We start from the raw sequence: 16,700 nt of genomic DNA, 5'->3' as shown, positions 1-16,700 counted from the left end.
TCACTTCCTAGGCGCAGGTCCAGGAAGTGACATCAGAGGAAGAGCCAATGCTGGCACAATAGCAGGTTGGGGATTGCTGCTCGCACCAAGAGCGTTACAGAGGTACAGGGGGAAGGGAAGTGGCACACACACACAGCAAAGGAGGGCGGGGAAGGAACAGGGGGCAGAGTATGATGGATGCCTGCGCCTCACCAAGATGGCGCCTGGAACGGTCTGTCCTCCTGCTCCCCCCCCCCCGCACCCCCTTACTAAGCCACTGACTTGAATTCTCCTTTTCTGTGTATCTCCCTACTTCAACTTAAATTGAACAGACGTGAGCATGTAACAGAATATTTTATAAGGTTGTATTGGCTGAAAGTAAGGGACAAGATACCTTACAAGCTTTTGGTAAATGTTTTCATGTGCTTACAAAAGTTGGCCCCTAAAAACCTGGTCCAGAGCATCTTGCCGCATGAGCTGGCTCGACTGATTCGGTCAATTGAGCATCATGATCTGTCTGTTCCATCTGTGCGGGACTTAAGGCTTTCCTCTTCCAGAAACAGTGTCTTTCACTGCATAGGCCCCAGGGAGTGGAACAACCTTCCAGGACTCGGTCGGATGGTCGGTCCCCAGGCAGAGAATGCACCAGCGATGCGGATCAGGGATGGACAAAAGACGATCGCACCGGGTGCACTTTTTAAATCCGGTCAAAGGCCGGGACATAGAAAAAAGTACAGGCCGCGGCCAACGAGGCCACGCAGCCGCGACAACCCGGTAGCCCCCGGATTGACCAAAATGAACCGCGACTTCGCGACGAAGCAGGAAAAATAAACAACACGCGCACAGCGACTTCAAATTAAAGAAAAATAAGAAAATCGCGGTGCTAGAAGGCACTTGGGGCAGAGCCTAAAAAATACAAGACTTCTTGGCTCCGCGGAAAAAATCGAACTGGAGACCATGAGGAGGGGATGCGCCCTCTAGTGAAGCAGGAAGGCACACATGCGTGGTGCAGCCCAGCAAACTTGAATCTTCAATCAAGTTTGCTTGAAAAGCTGTCCGCGTCGGGGCTCCATAGATGACGTCACCCACATGTGAGAATATCATGTCTGCTTGTCCTGGGATAACAGCAGTATAGTTTACCGACTTGAAGAAAGAGGTTTAACCTCTGAAAGCTAAGTAAGAAATGTATTAGACCAATAAAATGACGGGCACTAAATTTTCTTGCCCCATGCCTCCTACCCATATGCAAAATATAAATTGGTGGACTTCCTAAAGCCCTGCCAGCTGAAGATCTCTTCCTCTAAGAAGGAAGGGGAGATTTGTTCAGAGATGTTTGGAGGTTGCATAGAAGAAAAACTGTACACTGGCACTGGTATGGTAGTCTTTGTTGTTTGTTTTAAATTTTAAAATAAAAGAAATAAAGTGGAAATAAAGAAGTAAATAAGAAAATGGGTAAATAAATGGGGTGGAGGTGGGGCAGGGGGCCCAGTGTACTTGTGTGCCTAAGGGCCCTTGATAAATTAATCCTGTCTTGAGAACCAGCACCAGTAACACACAAATTTGCAATCTTATCACTACAGAGGAGAATGTGATGTAGTGGTTAGCGCTATAGCCTCAGTATCCTGAGGTTGTTGGGTCAAATCCCATGCTGCTCCCTCTGACCCTTAGCAAGTCACTTATTTCTCCACTGCCCCACGTACATGAGACAGATTGTGAGTCCACCAGGATAGACAGGGAAAATGCTTGAAGTACCTGTATGTAAACTGCTTTGAGTGTGATTATAGAACTACAAAAAAGCATTATACAAGTCCCAATCCCTTTCCCCCATGTAACAAACTTTAAAAATTACCACCAGATAATCTTTCTGAGGAGATAGTGTAGTCCTTTAAGATCGGCGATCTTACCCAGTTTCTACAAATCATTTAAGTCAGAAAGAGATTAATTTTTTGAAACCAGAATGGCCCTCTCCCATTTTTTATAGTGAGTTTAGAAAGGTCAGTATAAGTGAGGGAAATACTCAAATATAAACCGGGATTTGTGGGCCAAAAAATTGGCCCTTTTATATTCAAGCCAATACAGCCGCCGCCGCCGGGCCCTGCCGCCCTCCCTGTCCTAACCTCATACCTCTACCGCCGATCCCTGCTGGAGGTACAGCGGGCAGGAGCAAACTTTCCAAGTCCCTGCCCCACTGTTAACAGACTTCTGTGAGGGTCTTCGGCCACGCTGAGAGGCACGAGCAGGCACACGATTTGGCGCTGCTGCTCAGTGCTAAGCCGCTTCCTTAATGGCTCCCACAAATTGGGGGGGGGAAAGGGGGTCTCAACTTTTAGTCGGATCGACATATATTCGAGTATATACGGTAGTAGGATAATACAGTATGTATAACAATGAACTGAAAAAAGGATGTAATTTTAAGCATTTCTGGAAAACACAAGCACCCTTTCTCTAAATCACTCAGTAATAACTGCCTTGTTTCAGAGTGGCCAATAAATGAATAGAAATAGCTTGTTTTTAAAACATGCTGTCATTAAACTGGATATCTTTATTAATTAATAGTAAACCTCAACACCAGCTGCTGCCAGCAACCACCGGATAGATTCCATTTTGCATCTTCCATTAAAATAGTGAAGTTTGGGTTTTTCAGCCATATTTGATTATCTGAAAAAGAAAAAAAAAAATCCCACAATACTGTAAGTGCAGGGAGATTATATCCTTTTCAGCAGCTAAATAAGATGTGTTACCATGCCATAGTTTTTCATGCGATTCATAATAAATAATGTCCCATAGTTGGAAATGCTGGCATTGTGATTTATTAGACAGCATCAAGAGACTCGAGGCCCTCTCCCACCCTTAATTACGCCTTTGCAATGTTAGTAAGCAGCTTCAGGGCTAGTCAGGAGATGCAAACATTACACTAATTTACTTAGGGCTAGATTCACTAAGGCTATGGATCAGGTCCGATCTGTGAGCGATCCGATCTGATCCATGGCCTGGGGGGGTGCTGATTTACGAAGCGCCCTCATGCAAATGAGGGCATTCGGAATCACACCCCCAACCAACCTCACGGATTGCTCTCCAGCGATCCCGACGCATGCGCAGACCATCTACTTTGCCTGTAGATGGTCTGCGTATGCTCATCACGCTTGAAACTTTTTTTTTGAGTCGGGAGGAACTACTGCTTTATTTTACTTTTTTTTTTTTTTTACTTCACAGCCTGTGGTTTTAACCCGCGGGTTAAAACCATGGGCTTACATTGAGGGGAAGGGCAGGAGATCAGGGCAGAGAAGCAGGATCGGGGCAGAGAGCAGAGAAGCAGGGCAGAGAGCAGGGCGGCAGAAGGCAGGGCAGTCAGAAAGGACCTGAGCGACTGGTCCTCAGCAGTCGCTTATTTTTTGGTCGGTCAGCCCAGTCGGTGTTCCTCATTTTTTTTAGTGAATCGCTGCCTGCCTACATTAGAATGCCGTTCCCCCTCATTTGCATGCGCGGATCGGAGGATAGAAACATAGAATATGACAGCAGAAAAGGGCTGACGGCCCAACAAGTCTGCCCACTTGAGAACCCTCCCTCCAACTAGTCAGCCCACTCAAGGACCCTTCCTCCCTGGACAGAGGTTAATGAATCGGGTCGGAGGGAAATCGGTTCGCAAAGAGGTCGGGACTTGATCAGTGGGCTTAGTGAATCTAGCCCTTAATAAACTTCATGGCTTGCGCCTACTCTATGTACTTTTGGAAAGAATAAACAAGTGACACACTTCTATAGTACTCATTTCACTAGACCCGGTGGAGTAGCAAGGGAGGTTTGCGCCTAGGGAGGTGGCACCCGGATCACCAAGCCATCCATTCATACCCCACTCTTCCTTACAACTTGAGTGCCCCCCTCCCTTGCCCCCTCTTGAAATGTTCACTGGCAAGAGCAGCAGCATCCACCTACTGCTCACACTGGCCTTGGTTCTCTTCTGATGTCACATCCTGGTCCCATGACCAGAAAGTAACATCAGAAGGGAGCCTCGGTTGGCGCAAGAAACAAGCAGAAGATGCTGCTTGCGCCAGCAAACATTTCAAGAGGCATGCGGGGAGGTGGAGAGGAAGAGAGACATGGAAGCTGGCACCCTCCATGAAGACAGTGCCCAGGGTGGTCTGTCCCGCTATCCCCACCCACCCACCCTTTACTACACCACTGAAAAGACTTCTATTAAATAAGAATATAAGAATTGCCATACTGGGACAGACCAAAGGTCTAACAAATCTAGTATCCTGTTTCCAACAGTGGTCAACTCAGGTTCCAAGTATCTAGCTAGATCCCAAGTAGTAAAACAGATTTTATGCTACTTATCCTAGGAATAAGCAGTGGATTTTCACAAACCATCTCAACAATGGATTATGGGCTTGTTTTTTAAACTCTTCTAAGCTAACTGCTTTCTCCATGTTCTCTGGCAACAAATTCCAGAGTTTAATTATACGTTGAGGGAAGAAATATTTTCTCTCGTTTGTTTCAAATTTACTACGTAGTAGCTTCTTCGCATGCCCCCTAGTCCTTGTATTTTGGAAAAGAATAAACAAATGTTTGACATCTAACCATTCCACTCCATTCAGTATTTTATAGACCTCTTTCATATCTCCTCTGAGCTTTCTCTTCTTCGTTATTATCTAGTGGAAGCACAACTGTCTTGGGTTTGAACCACCCTGTTCTAACAATCTTGAAGAAAGGGAGAGAGACTCCCAGCCACCTTGACAGCAAAGTACCCAGGCTACAATGCCCATTAACTGTACCATTTGGATCAGCTGAGCATATCACATGCATGTACGGACACCCTCCAGATGAAGCCCCAAGCTCAAGCAGAGCCAGGGCCTATACTGCCACCCCCAGCCAGCACCAAATGAGCCTCCAGCAATTGATGTGGCTCCCACTGTGGGTGACCCCCGCTGCCCACCCAAAGGTAACAATTTAGGTTGGGCTTGTAGAGAGTCCAAAACCTGGACAGTTGAGTTTTATAGAATTGTCCAGGCTTTCCCGAACATCTGGTAACTCTACTTTTACCATTACAAAGAGCCCATTAATTTTAAAATGAGCACTCCTTGTAATGCACAGCAGGGAACGCCCACCTCTTACTGTGCAAAATTTTCAGGCAGGTTTGGAGGTGTTGGTAGCTTCGGCAGAAGCATTTTGGAGCTGTTTTTTGGGTTGTTGTATATGCGTGTGTGTCCCGCGCCTAACAGCTGTGTCCTGATCATAGGTGTGAGACACAAATGCACAACAGCTATGCCCAAATCACAGAGTGACTGAACCCTGTCGCCCCTCCCCCCCCCCTTTTCACTTCTGCACTAGCTTAGGCTATAATTACAGTGTTTTTTCTTTTCCCCCTGGCTGCTTTGCTTGAAGTTGAGCTCTGGTGGTCTTCAGCCCTGCATGGTACTTAGTAAAAGGGGGTTTGGGTGGTTAAGTTAGGAATAACCCCCAGTGAAAGGGGGAGGAACTGCGCCTGGCACCTGAACACAAGAGATAATTGTTAGGCACAGTTCTTGTGCAAGTGCCAGGCGCAGTTCCTCCCCTTTTCACCGGGGTACTCAGCAGAAAGAGTGCACATATAATTTGCATGTTATTATGCTGAGCATAGCCTGGCAAATGGAAATCGCTCCCAAACCAGTGTTTTTCATCAGAGATTGTCAGAGCTTTGTGCTTCCTGCCCTCACTGTCTCTACTCTACTCAGTAGTAAGAGGGGCAAACCGCCATGGGCACCGTCTTCACAGGGGGAGGCGCATCTCCTTCGCCCCCGCATACCTCTTGAAACGTTCGCCGGTGCAAGCAGCATCTTCCACTTGCTGCTCATGCCAGCCTCGGCTCCCTTCTGATGTCGCTTCCTGGTCATGGGACCAGGGTGTGACATCAGAAGGGAGATGTGGCCGGCGCGAGCAGCGGGTGGAAGATGCTGCTCATGCCAGTGAACATTTCAAGAGGTACCTAACTTAACCCCCCAACCCCCCTTTTACTAAGCCACTGTAGAGGTTTCTACCATGGCCCGTAGAGCTTAATGATCCAATGCTGCTTCGATGCTCATAGAATTCCTATGTGCGTCGGAGCAACGTAGGAACATTTAGCACTACAGGCCATAGTAGAAACCTCTATCATGGCTTAGTAAAATGGGGGGGGGGTTAAATCTCAAAGATAGATTTGATATTTTCATAATTAGTCAGTTTAAAATGTTAAAAAACCAAAAAAAACATCAGCCAAACATAACAGAGCCCTCTAAAACACATAAATAAGAGATATGATGATAAAAAAATTGTATCTCAAAATGCATTTAAAACCATGCAGATCTGTGGGTGGAAGGGGAGATCTATTAAAAAAACAGGATTCAAATCAAACTTGAAATAAACATCATAAAAATACTCTTGAGATTTTGCTCAATCCATACTACCTTACTTCACTATTAAAAACATCGCAAAATATCTCCAAACAGCTTAAAAACATTTTTAAAAGGTGGTGGAACACATAGAAATGGGTCTCATATGTTCCAATGACGTCAATGTGTTCCAACCACGGAAGAAACCTGAAACTGTAAAAACAGGGATAATCGAATGTTTTACTAGTCATCCTGGACAAAACTTATACGTTGCGAGTTAGATGATGTAAAAACAGGTATAAGTGCCAAAAGGGTATCCAAAGTAATCAGATAACCACTGCAGAGACAAAGTGAAGACCCACACACACTCCCCCAGTGTTCACTGACCCCCTCACACCCCCACAAAGATCAGAATAATAAAGTACATACCTGTCTCCAGAACATCAGCACCTGCTATAGGAAAGCCTTGTAGAGCTGCACAAAAGTGTCTTAAAGTGCCTGGGGGTGAGTTAGTGAACCACAGAGAGGGGGACCCTGGCTCATAAGCCCTCTAACCACTACTTTTATGGTGAAACATGTGCACCTACCAAAACCCCCCACACATACACACAAACCCTACTCTACTGCCAATAGGTGCCACTTGCAACCATATGAGCTATTGGGGTTGTAGACAAGTGGATTTAGTGGGGTTTGGGAGTGTTTTGAGGGGCTCACCATAACCTATAAGGGAGTTGTGGTGAGATGTTTATGTGGCACCCTTTTTGTGATGTTTACAGCAGTGCCCTGTAAGGTGCACCTCTGCTCTGTAACAATGTATGGGTGGCCAGTCCAAGATTGGCCCCTCCCATGTCCAAACGGTCTTGTTCTTGGCATTTGGGACTTAGATGAAATTTTGGTAAAAAAAATGTGGTATAAAGATAGATGTCCTGGCGGTCTGGATGAACAATAACCTGGACGTCCAGATAGATGATTTTCAGAAAAAAAAAAATATTCTAGACATATTTTTTGAAAATGGGCATTTTCTCACTGACAACTTGGGCATCTAGTGCCATACACCCAAATCGGACTTAGAGCTAGATTCACTAAGCCCACTGATCAAGTCCCGACCACTTTGCGACCACTTAGCGACCCAATTTCCCTCCAACCCGATTCACCAATCTCGTGACCGATCATCCTCCAATCCGATCCAATCCGCACACGCAAATGAGGGGCAAGGGCATGTAAAGTAGGCAGGCAGTGATTCACTAACCAAAAACTGGAACACCGAGTGGGTTGGCCGATCAAGAAACAAGCGACTGCTGGGGACCAGTCGCTCATGTCGTTGACGACTGCATCTCCTGCTCTCTGCCCCTACTTTCCTGCTCTCTGCCCCGATTGCCACCCTATTTCAGCTCCAATTGCCCCGACTCTCCTGCTCTCTCTGCCCGACTCTCCTGCTCTCTTTGCCCGACTCTCCTGCTCTCTTTGCCCGACTCTCCTGCTCTCTCTCTCTATCCCCAACTCTCTTACTCTCTGCCCCGATAGCCACCCTGCTTCTGCCCAACTCTCCTGCTCTCTGCCCTGATCACCACCCTACTTCAGCCCGATTGCCGGCCTGCTTCTGCCCCAACTCTCCTGCTCTTTCTGCCCCGACTTTCTAGCTCTCTCTCTACCCCCAACTCTCCTGCTCTCTGCCCCGATCGCTGCCCTGCTTCTGCCCCGACTCTCCTGCTCTCTCTGCTCCAACTTTCTAGCTCATTCTCTGCCCCCGACTCTCCTGCTCTCTGCCCCGATCACCGCCCTGCTTCTGCCCTGACTCTCCGGGCTCATTATAGTCAAAAAAGTAAAAAAAGGTCGCTTCTCTGTAAGCATGCGCAGACCATCTACAGATGTCTGCACATGCGTCAGGATTGCTATTCAGTGATCCCTGCAGTCGGTTGGGGCATGATTCCGAGCATCCTCATTTGCATGAGGACGCTTCGTGAATCAGCCCTCCGCCCACGGATTGGATCGGATTGCTCAAGGATCACTCACGGATCGAATACGATCCGTGGGCTTAGTGAATCTAGCCCTTAGTCATATGTTTTGATTATTCCCCTCCATGTGTTTATCTTACTGTGGTTTTAACGTCAGTTACCTGTGATTTTAATTGAAGTTCCAACTTAGCTGCTTGTCCTGGAATGGTAGCATGGAATGATGCTACTATTTAGGTTTCTGCCAGGTACTTGTGACCTGGATTGGTCTCTGTGGAAACAAAATACTGGGCTAGATGAACCATTGGTCTGATCCAGTATGGCTGTTCTTATGTTATCTTTGAGATTTAAGTTAGGTTGTAACCACATGATTGCTTGATTGCTAATTTTCACGGACCTAGGCACATATGAGTAGTACTGACCTAATTTAGCCCCCCTTTTACGAAGCCACGTTAGGCTTTTTTATCGCCGGCTTTGGCAGAATTAGCTCTGACGCTCATAGGAATTCTATGAGCCTTGGCGCTAATACCACCGTGGCTGGTGATAAAAAAAAGCCTAATGCGGCTTCGAAAAATGGGGGGTTAATTCTTCTTTTTTTTTTTTAACTGGATCTTTAGAAGTTTTATGAATTTCAAGCGTGATGCAGGTAGGACTAGGTGGGCCTGGGGGGAAATCCGGTAACCCTAATTATAAGGGCCTGCATAATCACAGTATTGACATGGTTAGGCAACAACACATCTCAGCTACCTGCACTACAGACCAAATCCCCTTAGACAGCATAGGCCTATCTTATGCACAAATTGTGAGCCTCTGTGGGACAGATGCATACCGATCTAAATGATCTTTCAGGCTGCCACTAGTGACCCACAATGCTATAATTCAAGGAATGGTCTGATCACGTTTACCAAAAAACAGAAAAGAAGGTACCAAGCCTTGGGGTCCAACAGAAAGGGTTCATTGCTTTATCTATTGTCACTGGAAACCCTCTCGCCAACCCCCACCCCACCAGAGAAACATTGTTGTCCAGGTGGGAGTGGGGCCTTTCCCCTGGATGCACTGATTCTACAACCTGATCCAGGAGGCACCATGGGCTCAGAATGTGCACACAGAACCATCATGAGAACTCTGTGCACAATATTCCTTATGCATCTCCTGAACATCTGAATGGCCGTGGTATCCCCAGAAGTAGGGTTATCCAATGTCTAGGAAAACCCGGACATGTCCTCTTTTTAGAGGACTGTCTAGGTGCCTGGATGGACTTTCCAAAACCTGGTAATTTGTCCAGGTTTTGAAAAGCCCCAACCTCCTGGCCAGTATTATATTACATTACATTAGTGATTTTTATTCCGCCATTACTTTGCGGTTCAAGGCAGATTACAAAAGAGGATTTCTGGACATGTCCAAAGGTGTTAAAAAGTAGAGCGGGTTGCTTCAGAGGATTGAAATGTTTCATACGGTGTTAGTTAGTCTTCATGGATTTCTTGAATAGCAGGTTTTATATTTCTTTTCTGAAAGTTTTGTAGTCTGGGGTCGCGATTAGTAGACTGGAGAGATGGTGGTCTAGTTTTGCTGTCTGTGTGGCTAGAAGGCCATCGTACAGTTTTTTACGTTTGATGTCTCTGATTGGAGGGTATGTGAATAGTGTCTGGGTTCTCCTGTGTCTTGTTGTGTTAGTTTGGATTAGGCGGTTGTTCAAGTAGGCTGGGTTGTCACCATTTATGGATTTAAATAATAGACAGTATTCTTGCTTGAGCTGGGAGCCAGTGTGAGTCGAGGTATGCCTCGGTGATGTGGTTGTGTTTTCTTAGTGAATAGATTAATCTCAGGGCTGTGTTTTGTACTGTTTGTAGTTGTTTTATCATTGTTGTGAAGAAAGGGGAGATATAGGATGTTACAGTAGTCAAGGAGATCTAGGACTAGGGACTGAACCATGAGCTGGAATTGTTTTCTGTTAAAGAATTTTCAAACTTGCCTTACGTTTCTCATGACCGCGAATGATTTCTGTATTGTTTGGCAATTCTTATGTTCTTAAGCTCCCTGCTGCAACAGAACAATGCTAAGGCGTCCCACCTTGCTTGCAGACACTGATGTAGTGAGGAGGGTAGGGAGTGGACCACCCAGGGAGCCATCTTAGTGGGGGTGCTGGCAACTCTCCACCCCCCCACACCATGCTCGCACCCTCCCTTGCCCATCCCCACTTCTTTAAATCTTCGCTAGCATGAGCAACTCTTCCAGCCTGCTGCTCACGCCGGACTAGCTCCCCTCTGAAATCACTTCCAGGTCATGGGGCCAGGAAGTAACATCAGACAGAAAACCCAACACCGGCGCAAGCAGCAAGCCAGAGACATTGCTCATGCTGGAGAAGATTTAAAGAGGTATGGGGGAAGGGAGGGCGTGAGTGTGGCATGGGGTGGGGGTGGGGAAGGAGTGGAGGGGGTGGAGAGGAGGGCGCGAGAAGTGCCACTGCCCCAGGCGCCATCTACCCTCGGTATGCCACTGCTTGCAGATGTAAATTCATGTTGAAAAATACCCAGTGGAGTTCTCTCCCTTCTCTACTAGCAGAAGAAAGGGAAGGAGACCCAATTTAGGCAAAGGAGTGCAAGAGATGAAGGGAACAGAAAGAAGGAAGAGTTGCTGACAATGAAAACATAAATAAATGTTCCTCTCCCTCCCCACCACCTAAGAATAGCCATACTGGGACAGACAGATGGTCCATCCAGCCCATTTCCTGGCAGAATACCAAACAGCAGCAAGATTCCAGGCTTACTGATCCCAGGGATACGTATGAGGCCCATGTTTATCTTAATAGCATATATGGACTTTTCCAAACCTATTAAACCCATATATACTAACCCTCCCTTTTATGAAACCACATTAGGCTTTTTTATCACTGGCCTTGTTAGCATTAGTTCCAACAATCATAGGAATTCTGAGTGTCAAAGCTTTTACCACCAAGACCAGTGATTTTAAAAAAAAAAAAAAGCCTGGCGTGGGTTCATAAAAGAGGGATAAATGTTTTATTTATTAAATTTTTCATATTGTTCTCCCAAGGGAGTTTAGAACAGTTTACATGAATTTATTCAGGTACTCAAGTATTTTTCCATGTCTGTCCCAGCAGGTTCACAATCTATCTAATGTACCTAAGGCAATTAAGTGACTTGCCCTGGGGTCACAAGGAGCAGCACAGGTTTGAACCCACAAATTCAGGGTGCTAAGGCTGTAGCTTTAACCGCTGCACAACACAAATCCTCTGACAGTGAGCTCTCAAGCTTAAGCTTAACTATTTGTTGAGTGAAAAAAATATTTTCATCTGTTTGTTTTAAAAGTACAGTATTACCATTGTAACTTCATGGAGTGTTCCCTAGTCTTTATACTTTTTTTTTTAGATATTAGAAAATATTTAATGCTCCTGGGGGGGAGGGGGGGAAGGAGTTTTAATTTAAACTTAAAACTCTTCTCCATGGTACTCAGACTGGAAGTGACAACCCGGGGAAGAGAGACAGATTGAGAATGCAACTAGTGGGGACCCAGTGGGAACTGAAAGAATTAGAGAGACTGATAGGGGATAAGGAAAGGATTTGCTGCAATCAAAGAGATACTGATGGGGATAAGGAAAGGATTTGCTGCAGTTTTGTGTCTGACAGGTAATTATGCTGGGTACAGAGATGCTAGAGGTACGAAGAGAATTTCATGGAGTGTCAGCTACTTGATAAATATTTGGGATTTTAGATTTAATCACTTGCCTTTATCCAAATTCAAACTTTAAGGCAGGTACATGTATTATTTCCCTGCCCAAGAGGGTTTATAATCCAGGCTGTACCTGAGGCAATGGAGCCACTGGCCAAAGGTTACAAGAAGCATCAATGGGACATGAACTCCAGCTTTCCGGGTCTCAGTCTGCTGCTCCTCCAAAAATTAAAAAAAAACAAAAACACGAGGTATTCCTACACACAAAGAGGAGGATAGACTTAAACACACAAAGGAAGAAAACTATTACTCCTTCAGACAATACAAGAGAGCGATCAGCGCTTGAACACGGGAAGGGGTAAAACGCGGACCTCGCGGATCTAAAACCGCACGTCCTTAAAAAAACTTCCGTCATTCATTGACAGCTGCGAGGTCTGTAAGGTCCGCGTTTTACCCCTTCCTCTTGAACACAGGCAGGGACGCAGCAGCAGCAGCATCCAAAGTGAGCAGACTAGAGGTCAGGCCAAGCGGTGGCACCCTGGTAAAACGGTCCCTATATTTGGGAGCTCTCAAGCCCCTTCCTTCCTCCCACACAAATCTGGTTTTTCCTTCTAAACAAAGATTAATTTGTAACTTCGGGCTACTGTCGAGGCTTCAGAAGAGCAGCCCTATTAACCAGTCGCTGCGGGTACTCACCCACCTCGGAGTGTCGGACGTCGGAGCACCACAGCCGCGACTAAGGAGGGCTCAACCTGACGGTGAGCTAAAGGGCGGGAAGCTGCCGAGAGCACCAATCACCAGCCGGCAACGAAAGCTCCCCGCCCCCACCGCTCTTTCTAATCTGCAGAAACCTGGTAGAAGCTCTTTGAGTCACACGTTTCAACGCCCCGCCCCCCGCCCTAAGATGTGCCTTTTCAGGTTTTTATAATAATGCAACAGTAGAAATCACTCTTACCATCACAAAACAGCAGAAAAGTAAAGAGTGGCTGGCTGAGATCTCCTCTGCCAAGCCCCCGGAAAGCCTAATGGGTGTTATCTGTTCTTTTTTTTTTTTAATCATTTTTATTAAAGAGTCAACCGTATGTACTGTTGTTGGCAACTATTGTATAGTTGTACTATTACTTCTGTTTGCATATATGCTCATTGTGTCATGGCGGTTATCTGTTCTATTAACTAACATCCACCTTTCTTCATACTTTCTTGTTTAGGACAGTTGCAACAGTTCCCTATTTAAATGTAGAAGTGTGGCAAAATGTCATTACATATCTGTAATTACTTTCTTCTTCCTGTCCCCTGAGGTTCTGGGATCCCTGGGGTGTTATCTACCTCAGTATTACAAAAACTTGCCGTCATAGATTACAACTGGTCCAGAATACTGCTGCTAAATTGATTTTCGGGAAACGTAAGTTCGATCACTGACACCCTTGCTTCAAAGTCTTCATTGGCTCAGTTTAAATGTGCTTGTGTCATTTTTAAAGTTATTTATGGTATCTTCACTCCCCTAGTTCTATTGATTCTTTTTTGCAAGAGGCGACCAACAACTTAAACCGGTGGTCTCAAACTCAAACCCTTTGCAGGGCCACATTTTGGATTTGTAGGTACTTGGAGGGCCGCAGAAAAAATAGTTAATGTCTTATTAAAGAAATGACAATTTTGCATGAGGTAAAACTTTATAGTTTATAAAACTTTCCTTTAACAGTTAAAAGGAAAGATATATAAACTATAAAGAGTTTTACCTCATGCAAAATTGTCATTTCTTTAATAAGACATTAACTATTTTTTCTGCGGCCCTCCAAGTACTCTATTTTTTCTGCAGCCCTCACATTTAAAGTTTAATATCTTTTCTTTCTCAAAACTGGCACATTTCAATCACTATATTGAAAATAAAATCATTTTCCCTACCTTTGTTGTCTGGTGACTTTATTTTTCTGTGCTTTCAACTATGTTTCCAGGGCCTTCTTGTCCTTTGACTGTTTTTCTCTACGTCTTCACTTTCTGCCTTGCATCCATCTTGAAAAAAACAGACTGACTCTGTATATTAACACACCACAAGAGCAGAAACTGCTATGCAAAAATTTTTGCTCAGAGAAATGTAACTCTAAAGAGGGAGAGGGAACCCCCTCTTGGACGAAAGAGTTTTATCTTCCAATCATTGCTTAATAGATGCAAAAGCAATTCTCACTCAAGGGTGCGAGTAGTAAAAAAACTGAATAAATCTCTTAATATTGCTGTATGCTTTCAAAAAACTTTCAAACAACTTCAATTCTTGCATTCAGGTTGACACTGGACACTTTACAGTCATGAGGTTGAAAAATAAAGATACTTATCAGGGTCCCGACGCGGCCCCGTTTCAGTATCTGCTTCAGGAGACCCCGTCTGATCAAAGCTGAAAAGGGTAACAACCATAAGACAATTCCAAAAAAGTGTCGTTCTTGAAATGAAACATCTCTGTGCAACTTGCATCTTCCAACTTGCAACTTCCAACTTGCATCCATCTTTGGCATTAATTTAATGTTCAATTTTTCTACTTTCTTTTCAAAATCTACGTTTCCATGTCTTCCCTTCCCTTCCTATCTCTCTCTTCTTCTGTCCTATTTCCATGGTCTGGCATCTGTCTCCTTCCCTTCCCCCATGCCCTGGCATCTCTCCCTCCCCCTCCATGGTCTGATATCTCCTTTCCTTTCCTCCCTCCCATGAACTTGGCTTCTTCTCTTATTCCTTCCCTCTCCCTTCTCCTTCCTTCCCTCTCTTTCCCCAATTGGGTGCAGCAACAACAGAAGCAGCATTTCCCTTCCCCCTTTCCTGTGCAAGAGAGGAATTTCTCTTCCCCTTTCCCTCCCTCTCCCTTTCCCTGTACAGCAGCAGCAGCATTTCCCTAGGGTCCCCCTTTCCTATGTAGCAGAAGCATTTCTCTTTCCCCTCCCCTTCCTTTCTCTTCCTTCCTTGTGGAGCAGCAGCGTGTCTGGCCGGCTCGTTCCGTTCAAAGCCGCAGGTGGCGGCTCCTTGCGAGATCCGCGCCTGAAGCCTCTCTGATGTTGTGACGTCAGAGAGGCTACCGATGCAGGAGTGGATAGTGCAAGGAGCCGCCAACCCGCGGCTTTGAACGGAACGAGCCGGCCAGACACGCTGCTGCTCCAAAAGGAAGGGAAAGGGGAAGAGAAATGCTGTTGATCGCATCCAGACTGCGGGCCGCAAATAACACCTGGAGAGCCACATGCGGCCCGTGGGCCGCGTTTTGAGACCGCTGACTTAAACTATCTCTTCCTTCCAGAAAAGGGATTAAAGGAGTTAAGATTTTTGGTCAATCCTTCATTTTTAAATTTTCCCAACTTTGGAATAATCTCCCGTTTTTTTAAAGAAGCTCCGGTTCTCTTCCATTTTTCCATAAGCTACTGAAAACCACTTTATTCACTAAGCACTTTGGAAATTAATTTTTTCCCTATTTTTTCTTCTTATGGTTCTTATTTGTTTAAGTTAACTATTGTAAACCGAGTCGAGCTTTCCTAGAATGAAGACTCGGTATATAAAGCCAAGCATTAGATTAGATTAGATTAGATAGCTCTTTAGACCAAAGCACTATGCTAGCAGCTAAAGAGCTAGCTTAACCATTAGGAAAGATTAGAGATGGCACAAAACACCAGCAGCTATACAAAAAAAAAAAAAAAAAAAGATCCAATCAGCCTCACACACTGAAGAATAAATGCATAAAACATAGTTCAATATGTATTTTATGTTTATACTATGTTCCTACAGAAACCTTCAAAATGGTTTGCAATGGTTAAAAATAATAATAAAAGAGAACATTCACATACAGTATATCAGATAACATAAAATACACATTAAAATTACGCCAAGTGTACACCTGGCTGGGCCTCCGCGTGTGCGGATCGTCGGACTTGATGGACCGAAGGTCTGATCCGGAGATGGCAGTTCTTATGTTCTTATCTACTGCACTACACATTCCTTCATGCGGTCTCAAACCCCCCCATGTCTACCATGCTAGGTTTGTATATATAATACTATGTTTGCCATGCTATGCTGTATATATATAAAACTAAAGTCGTTAACCACACTTATAATATACTATGTTTGTCATGAAATGTTTGTCATGCTGTTTTACCATGCTTTGTTAACTGTTTTGACATCTCTGACATGTTTGCCATCACCTCACATAAATTCACTTCAATATATATAAACTTGTAACCCATTCTGAGCTCTCCTGGGAAGACAGGATATAAAACCAAATAAATAAATAACCTGTCCTACACGCACTCTGGCTTTTAGATATTTAGGAAACACAAGACGATTCTCCATTGCTAGCAGTTTCCTTGGTAATGTATTTCATCCTTCAGAAGCAGCCACCTTAAATGTACTTCTTCCATTCCATCTAGCCCTCTTCAATTCCTTCAATGTTGACATCATCATCACTAATAATGAAACCATAAGCACCCATGCGCACTCCTACTTGCGTGATCCGTGCTCTGTAGCTCCGTGGCTTCGCATGCACAGTAGAAGGAATCAGCGGTGGTTTCTTCTGCACATGCGGACGCACCTTAAGCAGGGACACACGTAGGCGACTCCCCCATCCCGCCCTCACTTCGTCTAACACAGCACGGCCCGAGGTCTAGCTGGCTCCCTTACAGTCCCTTGCCGAAGTTATTTTTAAGTTTAAAGCTGCCTTAGGCCTCTCACCATGCAGCACATGGGATACAGAGGGAGAAGCCTAAGGCCCTGATTGGCT

At 45.1% G+C, this 16,700-nt stretch overlaps 1 protein-coding gene across 4 annotated transcripts in view; it reads right to left on the bottom strand.

The window, feature by feature from the left end:
• Positions 1-12,719, bottom strand: part of LOC117358046 (glutathione S-transferase A4-like) — a 61,094-nt gene extending 48,375 nt beyond the window's left edge. Inside the window, exons 1-3 of one of the 4 annotated variants that reach the window (XM_033939472.1) lie at positions 12,656-12,702; positions 8,437-8,543; positions 2,541-2,637 (exon numbers count right to left, since the gene is read on the bottom strand). In XM_033939472.1, the coding sequence (XP_033795363.1) occupies positions 2,541-2,627 (87 nt within the window). In that variant the 5' untranslated portion in view covers positions 2,628-2,637; positions 8,437-8,543; positions 12,656-12,702. Of the gene's footprint in view, positions 1-2,540; positions 2,638-8,436; positions 8,544-12,092; positions 12,201-12,655 lie in introns of those variants that run through there. The other 3 variants (XM_033939473.1, XM_033939474.1, XM_033939475.1) reach the window with 3 other exon arrangements.
• Positions 12,720-16,700: the final 3,981 nt, after the last annotated feature.

This window comes from Geotrypetes seraphini, chromosome 3 (genome assembly GCF_902459505.1).
Source record: "Geotrypetes seraphini chromosome 3, aGeoSer1.1, whole genome shotgun sequence".
NCBI lineage: Eukaryota > Metazoa > Chordata > Amphibia > Gymnophiona > Dermophiidae > Geotrypetes > Geotrypetes seraphini.
Note: the sequence above shows the minus strand (reverse complement) of the source record. Positions and strands in the feature narration are given on the sequence as shown.